General features: G+C 36.6%; 1 protein-coding gene across 1 annotated transcript in view; it reads left to right on the forward strand.

Annotated features, from left to right (window-relative positions):
• The window catches only part of TRPC3 (transient receptor potential cation channel subfamily C member 3), a 69,375-nt gene extending 62,637 nt beyond the window's left edge, over positions 1–6,738 (forward strand). The window contains 2 exon segments of the mRNA XM_008068393.1: positions 3,358–3,433; positions 5,850–6,738. Of these exon segments, the coding sequence (XP_008066584.1) occupies positions 3,358–3,433; positions 5,850–5,992 (219 nt within the window). The 3' untranslated portion in view covers positions 5,993–6,738.
• Positions 6,739–16,134: the final 9,396 nt, after the last annotated feature.

Consider the following 16,134-nt stretch of genomic DNA (forward strand, 5'->3'; position numbering starts at 1 on the left):
TATCTTTCTAACACAAAGGGATGGACTATTACCAGGTAGTGTTATGTATGGGGAAACTGATTGCAGCCCAGCATGGCAAGGTGCCTTCTTGCCTTGTATAGAGAGGCTCAGTTTGTTTTAGCACTACTTGTTGAATAGTCTTTTCTTTTCCACTGATTTACATTACTGCCTTTCAAGCTGCTTTTAACTGATATGCATAGCTTTGTGTTTCCTTCCTATGTTCACTCCTCCCTAAACTTAATTTGATCCCTGGTATATTTGCCCATCATACTGAACTGTTCTGAATAGATTCACATTTTTGCTGGACTAGGGACAGAGTTTACTGCTGTAGCCCTAGAACCTGGTACAATATCTGGCACAGAACTGGCTTTCAGTAAATATTTTCTGAATAAATGAATGAATCCAGTTTAAGGTTCACCCAACTGTTGAGTCTGTCTGTCTGTGAGTTTAAGGTTCGCCCAACTGTGAGGCTGTCTTAATATCTAGATTACACACAGTTCATCAGCTTTTATACAAGTCAGCTTTTATACAATTAAGGGTTTTATACAATTCAGGGCTAGGTATATAAGTGGTCATCATACAGGTAAAGTTTGGTACTCTTCTTGATGTTATGTGCCTCCCCCCGCCCCGCCCCGGGCAGTGTCCCACTACTGCCAATCCCTTTCTTATAGTATTAAGTAAATGTTCAGGGTCCACTTATGAGTGAGTACATGTAGTACTCAGATCTTTGTTTCTGTGATAAATCATGGAGTATTATAGACTCTAATTCCACCTACTTTTCCTTTTCAATAGCATGAACTCTATCTGTTGTTATTCTCCGCGTAACATTTTGAATCATTTTTAGATTCCTCCCTTTTACTTGACTTTGGCATCTACTGGGTTACTTATGTTCATAATTTCTACTTCCTTAAAATTGAGATATATTTTATGGCCAGATGTGGTGGCTCATGCCTGTAATTTCAACACTTTTGGAGGCCAAGGTGGTAGGAATGCTTGAACCCAGAAGTTCAAGACCAGCCTGGGCAACATAATAAGATCTCACCTCTACCAAAAAGTAAAAAAATAAGCCAGGCATGGTGGTGCATGCCTGTAGTACCAACTACTCAGGAAGCTAAGGGAGAAGGATCGCCTGAGTCCGGGAGGTTGAGGCTGTGGTGAACTGTGATCTGTGCCCCTGCACTCTAGCCTGGGCAACAAAGTGAGACCCCTACTCAAAAAGAAAAAAAAATTGAGATATATTTTCCATTCTCACTATGTCTGCATTTTTAAATTTCTTTTATTATCTTTTAAATGTGATATTTGATATATGCACAAGAAGATATGTAACACATAATAAATTATGAAGCATAATTACATGCACACCTATGAAACTACCACCAACCTGACAATGATAACACTATCTGTCCATGGGCTTTTGTGAGCCTCCCTGTCCCACCCCTCTGCCTTTACCTAAGAGGTAATTCCTATCCCACAGCTTGGTTTTTTATCTTATTGTTGTTATTTTCAAATATAATTTATTATATTTAATATATTCCTAATATATATGTATGTACTTGTTACTGAGCTTTATAAGAATAATTTCATAGTTTGTGAAGTCTTCTGCAACTGGAATTTTCATTCAACATTATGCTTCTAAGATTCATCCACACTGTTGTGTGTGGCTATAGTTCACTAATTTCATTAATGAACACAATGATATTTCATTGTGTAACATACCGCAGTTTGTCTAATCGCCTGTTAATATTTGTTTAGGTTGTTTCCAGTGTTTTGCTATTTCAGACAGGGTTGCCATAAACATTGTTGTATGTGTCTTGGTCCCCATGTGCCAAGTTTCTCTAGGCTCTGTACCAAGGACTGGACTGTCTGAGTGAAAGGTATGCAAATGTTCAACTTTAAAAGATAATACCGGCTTGGTGGTGAAGTGGCATGCCTATAATTCCAGTTACTTGGGAGACTTAGATGGGAGGATTGTTTGAGACCAGGAGTTCAAGGCCGGCAACATAGTGAGACTTCATCCTTAAAATTTTTTTTTTAAATAAAATTAAAAGTTAGAAAAACAAAAGATAATATCAAATAATTTACAAAGTTGTTCATTTACACTCATGTCAGTAAAAGTCCCCATTGATCTATATCCTTTTCAACACTTGGCATTATCAAATTTATTAATTTTCCCTTTACTAGTTGTAAAATTGTGTCTCCTTTTAGTCATAATCTTTATTTCCCCCCAAAAAGAGTTTGAAATTGTTTCATAAGCTTGTTGACCATTCATGTTTTCATTGCTGTGAAATACTTGTGTTTTACCTATGCCTTAATTGGGTTATTTGAGTTTTTCTTATTGAATTAAAGTTCTTTATATATTTGGATCAAAATAATTTGTCAGTTGTAAGTATTAGCAATATCTTCTCCCAGTCTGTGATGTGCTGATTCACTTTCTTTATAGTATCTGTATAAATAGAAGTTGTAATGAAGTTAAATTTATAAGTTTTTTATTATAATTAGAATAATTATAAAAATTATAATTTTTTATTGTAATTATTATTTTTAATCTTGTATTTAAAAAATTCAGCTCAACCGTGAATTTATGTTCTCCTATATCTTCTTTTAAAGGACTCACAAGCTTTGTCTTGCACATTTAAGATGCACTTGGAATTAATTTTTTTGTTCATGGTATGAAGCAGGGTTCCCATTTAATTTTTTCCATATGGATAAATAATTGTTCTATAAAAACATTTATTTAGATTGAAATATAGTCACAATATATATTGCTATGAGAAGAAAACATGCAATATAACTGAATATATGGTAGTCAGAAAACATATAATGTAATACATATAGTAATTAGTATGTATGCAAAATTTAAAGAAAAGATATTAGAAGGACATACACCAAAATAACAATAGTGGTTATCTTTGGATGGTAGTATTATTGGTGATTTTGTTTACTTCTTTTTTTTTCCTCCGTATTTTCCAAATGCTCTGTATATAGAATATAATCATATATCTCTTCTAAATAGTGAGAACTAAGAAATAGTGTCCATAGGTGATAATGTAGTGTCAGTGCACCTTAGAGAGAAACCGCTAGTTGAAAGAGAAATCATGAATTGAAATCTTCCAATTTAACTTACCTTTAAAGCTTCTTGTATTTCTGAGGGAAAAAAATTGTGGATATTCAGTAAGTCTCAGTAGAAGGTGAAAAAGGATTAAGTTCTGAAACCTGGATAATTCTTCTGTAAATAGATATATAAAATTCTTCTCCCCTGAATTGTTTGCTTTACAGGTATGTAAGGCTCTTTGGAAATTGGGATCTGGGGTTTTTATTGTATCATTGGTAATCGAATCATTTCTTTTTGCCTAACAGCAGATAATGAAAAGACTTATAAAACGGTATGTTTTGAAAGCACAAGTAGACAAAGAAAATGATGAAGTTAATGAAGGTAAGCACCTCCAATTTGAGAAACATCTTTTTATAACTAACTTAATGGACCTGAAAAACTTCATATTGAAACATACTTTACAAACCCAATCCTAAGTTATAGTTTGGGTTCTTCTAAGATTGTAAGGAGAATCTTGTTTTTCTAAAACTCCATTTTTTTAAGGAGACAGTTACTAAAAATGTTCATCAGGGCAAATTCTGTCTACTGAGTGCCCTGATTCTTAGAATGTAAAGATTGCCATCTTGCTAGGAGTTTTTAAAACCTTCTTGCATAAGGTAGTTGACGGTGAGTCCCATTTTTAGTGAGTTCATGTTAGTGTTAACATTTTTCTAGTGATGCAGGTAAAAGAACAGTGACTCAAACAGAATTCACATCTCCAGAAAACTTATATTTTGTTGCCCAGAAACAAATTCTTATTTTTTTTTTGTCTGGTGTTTCTCCTTAGTTCCTTCCTTAAACATGCTTATTTTTCAAGGCGTGTATGAGGAAGGCATCTGTCTGGACTGTAAACATTTTTTTTTACCAAAGGCTAGGGAGTAGAGCTAAGGCATGGGCCCAGAGTTGGAAAGAAATCCACCTGGGAGAAATAAATTGCCCTAAAAATGGAAATTGTACCTTCCATTGAGACACCAGTGAGATGCCACTAGATCTAATCTGCACTTATAAGGTAAGAAAGGTCTAAACTTAGTAAAATTGTTGATGGGCTTTGAAGCCATTACTTGACTAATATAGGAATCTCTTACAAATCTGAGCCAATCCAGTGGTATGTAGAAAAGAAATCTATGAATGTTTGATTGAGAACCAGCAAAAAATTCAATCATAGTGACCTAGAAACACTCTCAGGGAGACCAGGATTAGAATGAGGTGGTAGTTTAGAAAGCAGAAATCTGATCAGTATAACATAACCTCCCTTGAGTTGGGGTGAACCAGTGAGAGGAATTGTATAGTCATAACAGCATCAAAAACAAGGAGCATTTTCCAAGACCCTGCACCAAAAGGGAAAACTAATGAAAAGGTAGATATTTGAACAAAATTCTTGCTAAGAAAATAGATCATGTAGCTTAACCTCCTCAGTTAATAAATGAGAAAATGCAAGTCTGAAGGGGCTGAGTTATTTGTGCTTCCTGTATTGACAGACTAACCACAGCATGTAGGGTGTAGTCTCCCTATGACTCAGGAACAAGGAAGGATGTAGTAGTATGAGGGAAAGGGAGTTCACTATGGCACCGAATGGTATGATAATTCATTCATCCCTTCCACTGAAGTTTTGCCTCATGATTTCACATTAGATCAGTTTATTCCCTTCATGCTGCCATATCCATAGGAATGGCCACAAAAGGAATCCACAATCTGCAAATGTTTTCTATGTATTCTTGAGGAAAAATTAAAATTCCTTATGAAAGGGTTCTGACTTTAATGTAATAGGAGAACATTGAAAATTGTACTTTACAACATCATATGGATACCAGGAAATATCATCAAGGATGTATTTTATATGCCATTCTATTATAAAGACCTAAGTTAAAGTGTTTTGAAGAGTCATTTCTTAGATTCAAAGTCAATTCTCATTCCAGTATTCACTTTTCAAGGTCAGTGGCTTATCTGCCTTACAGTCATTTGTAAGAGAACCCAGTTTTTAATTATAATCTCCATATGCTCAAAATACTGCCAAGCTGAATTATGGAAGGAGTTAGTTTTAATAGTCAAAACTCTTCTATCCTCTTCGAGAGGATGGAGTTCTCCACATTGCTAGAGGTATACCTCTGAACTCCTCAAGTTCACTGTTGCTTGTTACTTTCTTGTGCATTGATCCTCTGTGCCAGACAAACTAATCTGTATGCTCCTTAACTGCATGCTCATTACTATTGCCTTTTCCTGATAAACACCCTTACTCTTTTTTCTTCCCTTTCCTTACTTCACATTTGACTTTAAAAAATTACTTCTTCTTTGCGAGTATTTGTCTGTTAAGTAGGTTGATTTATTTTTAGTAAGGTTGAGTTTTGCAAAGATTCCCTTTGATCCTAGCCATGGGAGATGTTCGATGTAGGTTCTGCCCTTATGCCTGAGGAAACAAAGGGCCTCGCCTCCCTTGTAGTCAGAAAGGAGGTATCCTGGTGGCAGAAGAGTTAACAGAGAATGGCCCTGTGTTAAAAGTTGGATGAGCCAGAGGACTTTTAGGCTGAGTTTTACTGTTAAAAACATAGTTGAACTATTTTTATTGTTTTTTTTTTTTTAAAGATTAGCATATCTTTAGACAGACATTTCTTCATCATTTTAAATGAAAAAAATTGAAAGAGCTACCTTAGAGACTTTATGAAGCAAATATAGTTATATTGTGTGAATTTCACTCTTTGTTCTTTTCTAAATCCAAGGAGTAAATTACCAATTATGTATTTTTTTAATACTAATACTATAGGTGAATTAAAAGAAATCAAGCAAGATATCTCCAGCCTTCGTTACGAACTTTTGGAGGACAAGAGCCAAGCAACTGAGGAATTAGCCATTCTAATTCATAAACTCAGCGAGAAACTGAATCCCAGTGTGCTGCGATGTGAATGATGCCACAACCTGGAATTATGGCTTTGACTATAGCACAAATGTGGGCAATAATATTTCTGAGTATGAAATACTTGAAAAACTATGGTGTGAATTTTTAGTATTAACTACTTTTATCATGTGAATCTTTAAAAGCTAGGTCTTAATGATTTTACTGTTTTATCACATGAAAATGCATTTTATTTGTCTGCCTTGACATTACAGTGACATATTGTTGTGTTTAAAAGTCCAATATTATGACATTACTGACATTTTTGTCCATTTTAGAGTGAACTCAACAACTTTGCACTACCTGTTTGCCTCCAAGAAACTGTCTACTCCTTGGGGACAGAAACCATGTTTTATTCATCCTTGTGTCTCCAGCATCTAGTACAGTGCCTGGTACATAGTAGGTGCTCAGTAAATGTTGTCAAAACCAACTGAACTGCCAACAAAATACAAATAAAAAATAAAAAGGTCATCATTATGTTGCATACCTTCCCTTGTCCAAATGATGAAGAGCTGTTTTTTTAAAAATAGAAACTGAAGAAATTTTGCAACAGCTATGACTCTTTTTGTTGTTGTTGTTGTTGTTGTTATTTTTGAATTTTAGGTGTCACTGATAATCCTAGAAACATTGAGCCCTGAGAGAAAAATTCAACAACCAAAATGGGTTAATAGAAGTATAATTACATATTATATTTAATATAATTACATTACATATTTCATAGAATTGTTCAAAACAACACATTAAAGATTTTTCTAAAATATATATTGTTTGCTTTCTGTCTTAGACTTTCTTTTGTTGTTTTTCAGTAATGTGGATTTTTTTAAACTGGGAGTTATGCAGGGTTTTAATTTCTTTAAAACTGTATGATTTCTGCCTCTGATGCTTTAATGCTAAATAAGGTATCAACAATTGACTTCATATCTTGCCCATTAGCTCATTCTGAGTTTTGGAGGGTCTGCTTATGGGAAGAAATAGGAAAATGCAGGACCGTGTGCATCCCTGGAAAGACATGACCAAGCATGGCCAGGTGTGTTTCATTTCCTTTCAAGGCATTTCTCGCCATCATTGCTTAGAATGATTGATATCTTTTTTCTTATCAAAGGATTTCAATTCTACTTTCTATACAAACTAAATTATGATGTATCTATATTTGCCTTATTACACAATGCCTCCTGACTTTAATAAGAAAGGGGATACAGCCAGTATCCCCTTTTTGTAGTCTCTTCTCAGACAATAAAACATTCAAAGCATTTTTAACCTGTGAGATTTAAATCTCTCATAGAGTTATGTTTAGCATCCTGAGTCTCTTTAGTCAGTTCCTATCAAGTCTAATAGAAATAAAAATTGTGATCATAGCTCAAAGAGTTTTATAGGTACTTATGACCAATTAAATACATGCTACTTTAAAATCATTGCTATCACACAGGAAGGCTTTCTAGACATGAAGACAAAAATGAACATTAAATGGAACTATATAAAGACCTTTAAAGATTATTAATTTCTACTTTGGGGGAGTTAAAATAAATTTTAAAAGTACTTTATACATTTTTTACTACCATTGTAGACTATTTCACTAACTTTTGGGCTATGCTAATAGCATTTGTCTTAAACATTTTTCAAACTTTATGTATTTTATGTCATGTCTCAGAATTGAATAAAATATTGAATTTTTCCACTGCTATATGTTGCTATACATTGTACTAAAACCATAAAGATATGGCGTTTTCATGATAGATGATGCTTTTAGTTTTAAAGCGTGGTCTATGATTCTAAGGGTGAATATTTTGCTTATAGATAGGGAGCAGAACATTCAGTAATTTTCCTAATGGGGGGTTGGAAAAATGCCGAATGAAAGACTGGCAGATCAGCAGGGTGCGTTCAGCCTAGGATCCTTGGAACCTGGAGATGGGAGAAGTGTGAAGACAAGGCTCATGGCACCCATGCCATGAGTGTACGTATATCTTTTTTCTTTTTTGGTCCATGCCTCTCAGAACTATAGAGCTCAACAGGTTATTTTTTCTTTATTTACTATGCTTATATAGTTTTAATATTTAATCTTTCCCTTCTTCATAATTACGGGGTATTAGTTGAAAAGGCAGATGTGATGACAGTGTATAGTGGAAGCTGTTGAGCTTCTTGATGCCATACCCAGATCCCTTCTCCCAGGCCTGACAGTGTATAGTGGAAGCTGTTGAGCTTCTTGATGCCGTACCCAGATCCCTTCTCCCAGGCCAGAGCACGTATCTCCCAGATACTCTTGTGCAGGTCCCAGCTAATCATTTCCCTGAGAATTGCCCTCAGCCCAAATAAAGCAGCCTTGTCCTTGATGTGATGCCTGCTCCCCCCATGGCCAATGGAGGGAAGAGGACATAAAAGGCTGACTCCAGGCCTAGGCAATATAGGTCTCTACAAAAAATTTAAAATTAGCAGAGCATGGTGTCACACTCCTGTAGTTTCAGCTACTCTGGAGGCTGAGGCATAGGGATCACGAGCCCAGGAGGTTGAGGCTGTGGTGAGCCATGATCATGCCACTGTGCTCTAGCCTGGGTGACACAGACCCTGATTCAAAGGTATAGACAGCTTTTTCCTACAATTCCTGCTTCAGAGCTCCTGAAGGAATTAGGCCTTGAAGCTGAGATTCAATCTTTGTTTAGCTTCTTCCTCTGCCTTTTCCTGCTTCCCTCCTTCCCTTTCTACTGAGAGCATTTCCTCAAGGAATTACTACATTCAAATCTTTTCAGATTTTGCTTCTAGGGAACTCATCCTAAGACGTAAGGTATTAATGTGGTAGCATATGGGTGGCAACAAAGTGAGGATTAATTTAGGGGATTGTTGTCAGCATTAGTACTTCTTTGAGGATCAAAATAGCTCTGGGTCAGCAAGTCCTTGCCCAACTCACTGTTGTAACAGCTTGTTTGGGAAAACAAAGCTCAAAGAAGCTCAGAGAAGGGAGCATTTACACAGGATTAAAAAAAAAAAAACTTATCTAGAAAAAAACACACAAACATTTAAGAGCTTACAATTAATTAAAGGATTATCAGAGCTCCAGGACTTTTCTTTCCTTGTGACATCTCTTTCTGACTTTTTGCTGTTCTTAACTATTTTCTTAGTTACAGATATGATAAATAAAGAAGACAACATTCAAACTGCTCCTCAGACTTTAAACACTTTGGTACTTTGTGAGTGCCAACTGTATAAATTTACATAGTACACCCTTGATTATGGAATTCACAGTCCATCTCTTCTTGACTTTTTTGCTAGATTCAAGATCAAGTATGGAACTCACAACCTGTTCAGAAGCTTGGATTCATAGACTTGAAATAAAATAAGGAACTATGAAAAATGGTATGCAGTGTCTTCAAAGAGCTCACTATAAAAACTTAAAATGATGTAAATATGTTGTGATTATTAAAAGTAAATTTAGGGGAAACTCCCTTGGGTCCCCTTCTGCTGTGGGAGCTTTTCTGTCCTCTTAATCCTGCTTTCTCACACAAAAAAAGTAAATTTAGTACAATTTAGACTATCTTGCCCAATCATGTCCGATATATTTAAAATGTGTAAGCCAAATGAAAGCAGCTTTTGTAAGTGGAAAGGTAAATTGTCTTATGTACAATGTCTAAAGAAAACTGAAGCCACATTAATTGTTATTATGCCTGGAACAAATCACTTCTCTGACCTTCATAATTAGTTCAGTCAAACAGGGCTGAACTAATTAGAGGAGTTCTTGATCCCTGGGGGATCATCCAAGGTGGTAATGGTCTCTCTTTCTATATCTCTTTTAAAAAAAAAAAGGGAGGGGGGAGCATCTAACCTGCCTGGGCAGCGAGACCTCATCTCTACAATAAATCAAAAAATCAGCCAGGCGTGGTAGCGCATGCCTGTAATTCCAGCTACTTGGAAGGCTGAGGCGGAAGGATCGCCGGAGCCCAGCAGGTCGAGGCTGCAGTGGCTGGGAGCAGCCACTGCACTCCAGTCTAGGTGACAGAGTGAGACTCCAACTCAAAAAAAAAAAAACAAGGGTATCAATCTAAAATGGGTATCTAAATTTTTTTTCTTTTTAAAAAGAGAGTTTGAGAGTTTCCAAATTTGAACCCCATGTTATCTGAAACTATAGTATATATTACCAGTGACTCATTTTCAGTCCATCGCCACTAGTTGTGTTGATGGTTTTAACTTTAACTTAATTTAAATTGCTTTTAGTTTCCATCATAATTTGTTTTACTTAAATTTAGCATTGCAACATAAGGTTATAAATTACAGAGGTGTATGATAATTCTGCAAATTTGTCTCAAGGTGATCTTTGTCACATCTGAGATACAATCTTCTGTTCACTTTTATGTAGACCACCAAGATGACTTCAGTATTTTAAAACATGTTTAACAAGATAAAATACAATGGCAATTTTATTTAACTTGATATTTTCTTTATTATGAATAAAAACTGCTCAACCTGTTAATTATTTGGGAAGTGCTAAAAATTAGTAGTTTGAAAATTTTGCTAATTACTTAGAAACAAAACACAGTATGTACTTTAAAAAAATACAATATTTGACTTTTTAGATGCAAATGAAAGAATTTCAAATATTAGATTATGCAAACTCTTTTTTGTCTACTTTTAATGCCGTATTTCAATGTTATAAAATAAATTTATCTTCCAAATAAACTGTTTTCTTCTACATTATTAATTTAAAGTAAAATAAACAATGGACTTCACTAGCTTAATGGAAAATAAGCATTACCATTATATGTTTTTATTGTAAAGATTATATAAAGATGAATTTTATAATGCTACCTTATATAATATGGCAATCTAAAAATACTTTTTCTTTAAAACGATACTTCTGCTGGAAACAGTAACTCACACCTGTGATACCAGCACTTTGGGAGGCAGAGGCAAGAGATTGCCTGAGCCCAGGGGTTTGAGCCCAGCCTGGGCAACCTGGGAGACCTCATCTCTACAATTAAAAAAAAAAAATTAGCTGGGTGTGGTGGCACATGCCTGTAGTTTCAGCTGCTTAGAAAGTCAAGGCAGAAGGATCACCTGAGCCTAGTAAGTCAAGGCTGTGGTGACTTTGAGCCTGCCACTGCATTCCACCCTGGGGAACAGAGTGAGACTCTGACTCAAAAATAAATAAAATGAAATTACCTTTCTATTATATACAATGAAAAAATGAGATTATTAAGATTCCTAAGGTCTTAGAAAGATGATATAGTACTATGAAAGGGGTTTGTGAAACAAGAAGGAAAATGTTGGATTAATTATTTCTGAGATTGGATTCAGCCCTGGAATACACTTCATATTCCCTGAGGGTCATTTTTCAAAAGATTATTTGTGCAGCCTAGGTAACATAATGAGACCTTGTCTCTATAAAAAAGTTAAAAAACCTGGATGTGGTGGTGTGTGCCTGTAGTCCCAGCTACCCCAGAGGCTGAGGCAGGAGGATTGCCTGAGCCCAAGAGGTTGAGGTTGCAATGAGTCATGATGTGCCTCTGCACTACAACCTGGGTGTCAGAGCAAGACCGCAATTAAAAAAAAAAAAGAAAGATGGCTGGCTTGGTGGCTCAGTTTGTAATCCCAACACTTTGGGAGGCCGAGACGAGTGGATTGCCTGAGCCCACGGGTTGGAGACCACCGGCCTGGGCAACTTGGCGAGACCTTGTCTCTACAATAAAAAATTAAAAATTAGCTGGGTGCGGTAGTGCACACCTGTAGTTCCAGCTACTTGGAAAGCTGAGGAGAAGTATTGTTGGAACCCAGAAGGTCGACGCTGGGATGGTCATGAGCGTGCCACTGCATTCCAGCCTGGGTGACAGAGTGAGACTCTGACTCAAAAAAAAGAAAAGAGAAAGATTATTTCTGCCCACTTCAGGTTTTCAGTATTTTGATGGTTGTAATGCAAAAACATAGTAATAATTATATCAGTACCATTTTCCTTAAGTTAACATGTATTGCCAGTACTTGAGAAGGCAAACAAAACAGACAGTAGAGAGGAAATGGTGCCCATAGCCTTAGAGGACACTTGACCACAACCTTGTAATCAATAGGATAGTAAAGTGACTACTCTGGAAACTATGCAGAGTTGGAAAGGGAATTCTTATAATGCCACCGTTATTAATTTTTATGCTACAAAAATTTAATTTTTAAAATGCATAATTTTACGTTAAAATAATGCAAACATTTTATGGAAAAACACAAAAGATAGAAGGAGAAAGTCCATAATCCTTGCATTTACTGCAAACTAACGTATTTTCGATGTGTTTCCTAACAGTTCTTTCATTTGCAATTGTAATAGTAGTATACACACACTTTTATATCCTGTTTTTATTACCCTGGACGCTTTCCACATTGTTAAATAGTCTTCATTGTTTCACTTTCAATGGCTGCATAATCGTTCACAAAATGGATTCACATAACATTCCCCTATTATTGCACAGTTGGTTTCCTATTTTAAATAATGCCTCGAGCATGACTTCTTACCCAGTTTGTATTGTTTTCATAGATGAAATATCCAAAATTGGGGTTGGGGGTAAAAATGTTATACATTTATAGGTTTGGATGCATATTGCTAGCTGCTTTTGAAAAGGGTGTTATTACGAGTGTAAAACATCTCAGTTAATGAGCACATGCTTACTCTACAACATATAGTGTTTTCATTTAAATTTTTTTTTTCTAACTTGAAAAGCAAAATAAAAAGGTATCTTGCTTTAATATTATTGATTACAAGTGAAGGTAACAGATTTCTAAATGTTTAGACAGTAGTCATCTTCTGTATGAATTGTCTTTTTTTTAACCTGTATATTTAAATCATAGCATTTCTTTTTAAAAAATTTATAGGAAAAATTTATAAATATACTAAGTTTTAGACTTATTTTTTCAAAATGTTGTTTACATTAAAAATGTTTTGTAAAACATTTAAATGTTTACGTTTCATATGTTTTTAATTTAATTTTTTTTTAGATGGAGTCTCACTATATTGTTCAGGCAGGCTTGAACTCTTGGGCTCATGCAGTCCTTCCCCGCCTCCCAAAGTGCTGGGATTACAGGTGTGAGCCACCAAGTCAAATCAGAAGTAACTGGGACTACAGGCACTAGCCACTGCATTTGCTTTGTTCTTTGTGATTTCTTCTGTCCCTTTTGAGATCAGTTTCCTTCTATTATGAGCTGAATTGTGTCCCCTCAAAATTCATATGTTGAAGTCCTAATCCTTAGTATCTCAGACTGTGACTATAGTTGGAGACTGTCTTTATTAAAGAGGTAATAAAGTTAAAATGAGGTCATTAGGCCCTGGTTCAATATGACTGATGTCCTTGTAAGAAGAGGAGATAAGACACAGATAGACATAGAGGGAAGACCATGTGAAATGACACAGGGAAAAGATGACTAGCTACCTGCGTAAGCCACACAGTCTGTGGTACTTCCATATGGTGGCCCTAGCAGATTAGTAATACACCTTCCAAACTCTAAAATTCTATAAAATTCTATATAATGACATTTTATCCTATCTCCTCTGTGGCTTTATTTTTCAGTTCACTTGTAATATTTATCCATATTTTTTAAAGTTTAAACCAGTATATATTTCCCCCAAATTGCTAAACAGCTAACTCAACTTCACATTATTTATTTTAATATGGAGTTATTTTAGCCTTGGAGAGATAATCTTCTGGGACATCCATCCTGTGACCTGAGACCTTCTCAGACACTTCTACAGGAAATAACTTTTCTTGAGAGGAGTCTCTTCTCAGGGTGTTAATTCTTATTTCACAATCATTTGTGAACTCTCCCCTAGAAGACACAAAAATCAGAAAAGAGCCTATTTCCTACTCATCTTTAGTTCCACAGGCAGAGCACTGTGTGCACTGAGGAGGGCCTAGTGAAAGAGCCAATGTCCTGGGCAACCTTGGACAGCAGGGGTCTGTGGGCCCAGAAAGGTCCTGGGGCCTTTTCTGAGCTACTTGCAATTTTGAAACTATTTTCATAACACTAAGATGTTACTTGCCTTATCACTGTGTTATTTGCCTTATCCCTGTGTTGACATTCGCACTGGTGGTACAAGAGCAATGGTGGTTAATACTCCTGGTGCTTAAGCATAAATCAAGGCAGTGGTCCAACCTGTACTTATAGTCACCATCTTCTACGTGCCATGCACTGATAGGAAACAAAAAATGTTTCATATAAAAATGTCCTTTATGAAACTGCAAAAATTTTAATGTTATTTCTCAACTCTTGAGTATGTCTTTTTAAAAATATATTCTGTGTGATGTCATGGCAAGTATACACTTATGGCCGGGTGCCGTGGCTCACAACTGTAATGCTAGCACTTTAGGAGGCCAAGGTGGGAGGATTGTGTGAGCCCAAGAGTTTGAGAACACTTGGGCAACATAGCAAGATCTTGTCTCTACAGAAAATTTTAAAAAATATTAATTGGGTACATTGGTGTGTGCCTGTAGTCTCAGCTACCTGGGAGGCTGAAGTGATAGGATCCCTTGAATCCAGGAAGCTGAAGCAGTGGTGAGCCGTGATAACACCACTGCATTCCAGCCTGGGCAACAGAGTGAGACCCCGACTCAAATACATACATACATACATACATACATACACTTCTACTGAATACCAGAATACATTATTTGTCTCAAGGAAAAGTACTTGTGTGATTGAGTTGCTAACTGAACTCTGTTTTTTTCATGGAACACCATTTTTATTTGAAGGCACTATTGACAGACAAATTATAATTATTAAGACTTGGAAATTTGACATATATTTTCTCATAAATTCAAGAAGTGAATCTCTCAGTCTAAGGAAAACAACCCATATTTATTGCTGACACTTAAAAGTCAAGCTTTCAAGTACAAATTAGAATTTTGGAAAATGTATATTCACTGTCTGAGTTTGACAGCTTTCTAATCCTAAAGGCTTTTTTTTCCCTCTAAGAGTCAGGGTCTTGCTCTGTAGTTCAGGCTGGAGTGCAGTGGCGGGATCATAGCTCACTGTAACCTTGAGAACTCCTGGGCTAAAGAAATTCTCCTAGCTCCTTCCATAGTATCTGGGATTACAGTGGGTGCCACTAAGCCCTGCTTCAAGAATTTTCTGATGAGATCTGTGGAAAAAGATGAATTTGGTTTTCTTTTAAATGTTATAATATAATGGAGTCACATTTCACTTTGTAACCAACCTTTAAACAAAACAACTACTTGTTGAGTTTGGATCGACTTTTCTTCATATACTAAAACAAAAATAATATATAGCAATAGATTGAATGCAGAAGTAGATCTGGGACTCCTGCGGTCTCCAATTATGGTGGGAAGAAAACAGATTTGCACACAATGCCAGTCGATTCATTATTATTTTTTATCTTGGGAAAATACTGTAGCTATTTTTCATTAAGATATTTGTGTCGTGGTTTTAAAAAAAATCAAACATTTTTTAGTCTGGGAGCTCACACCTGCAATTCCAGCACTTAGGGAGGCAGAGGCGAGAGAATTGCCTGAGCTCAGAGAATTGCCTGAGCAATTGGTTGGAGACAAGTCTGGGGAACTCGACGAGATCTCGTCTCTATAAAAAAAAAAAAAATATCAGAAAATTAGCCGGAGGTGGTGGCGCGTGCCTGTAGTTCCAGCTACTTGAAAGGCTGAGGCGGGAGGATCGCTGGAGCCCAGCAGGTTGAGGCTGCGGTGGCCGTAGGCGTGCCACTGCACTCCATTCTGGGCGACAGAGTAAGATTGACTCAGAAGAAAAAAAAAATCAGGTCTAATGTCTAATATGGTAAATATCAATAGATAGCATATAAACAAACGGCCTTTGGGGTCCTCAATAGCTTTTGCAAGTTTTGTAAAGGGTCTCTAAGGCCATAAGTTTGAGAACTACAGCTGTAAGCTAACGCCTATAACGGCGGAACTAATTCCTTACCGGACCCCTTCCAGTGGCGAAGTGACATAAGTCAGAATCCCCCCAGCCTGACTTTAGCGCTCCCTACACACACGCAGAAACACGCGGAGGATGAGCTCAGGGCGGCAGGGAAGGCGGAGCCTAGACTGAGACTGCGCGTCCGGTCTCCCTGGAAACCGGCCTCGCCTGGTCTTTGGGTTCGCAACCTCCGCTCCTCTCCGCCTCTGATTGGAGCAGGCTGTCAGGGGGCGGTGCGTCGACAGAGGGGCGGGGT

The sequence above is a fragment of the Carlito syrichta genome, unplaced genomic scaffold, assembly GCF_000164805.1.
Source record: "Carlito syrichta isolate Samal-C Ts95f unplaced genomic scaffold, Tarsius_syrichta-2.0.1 Scaffold310650, whole genome shotgun sequence".
Classification (NCBI taxonomy): domain Eukaryota; kingdom Metazoa; phylum Chordata; class Mammalia; order Primates; family Tarsiidae; genus Carlito; species Carlito syrichta.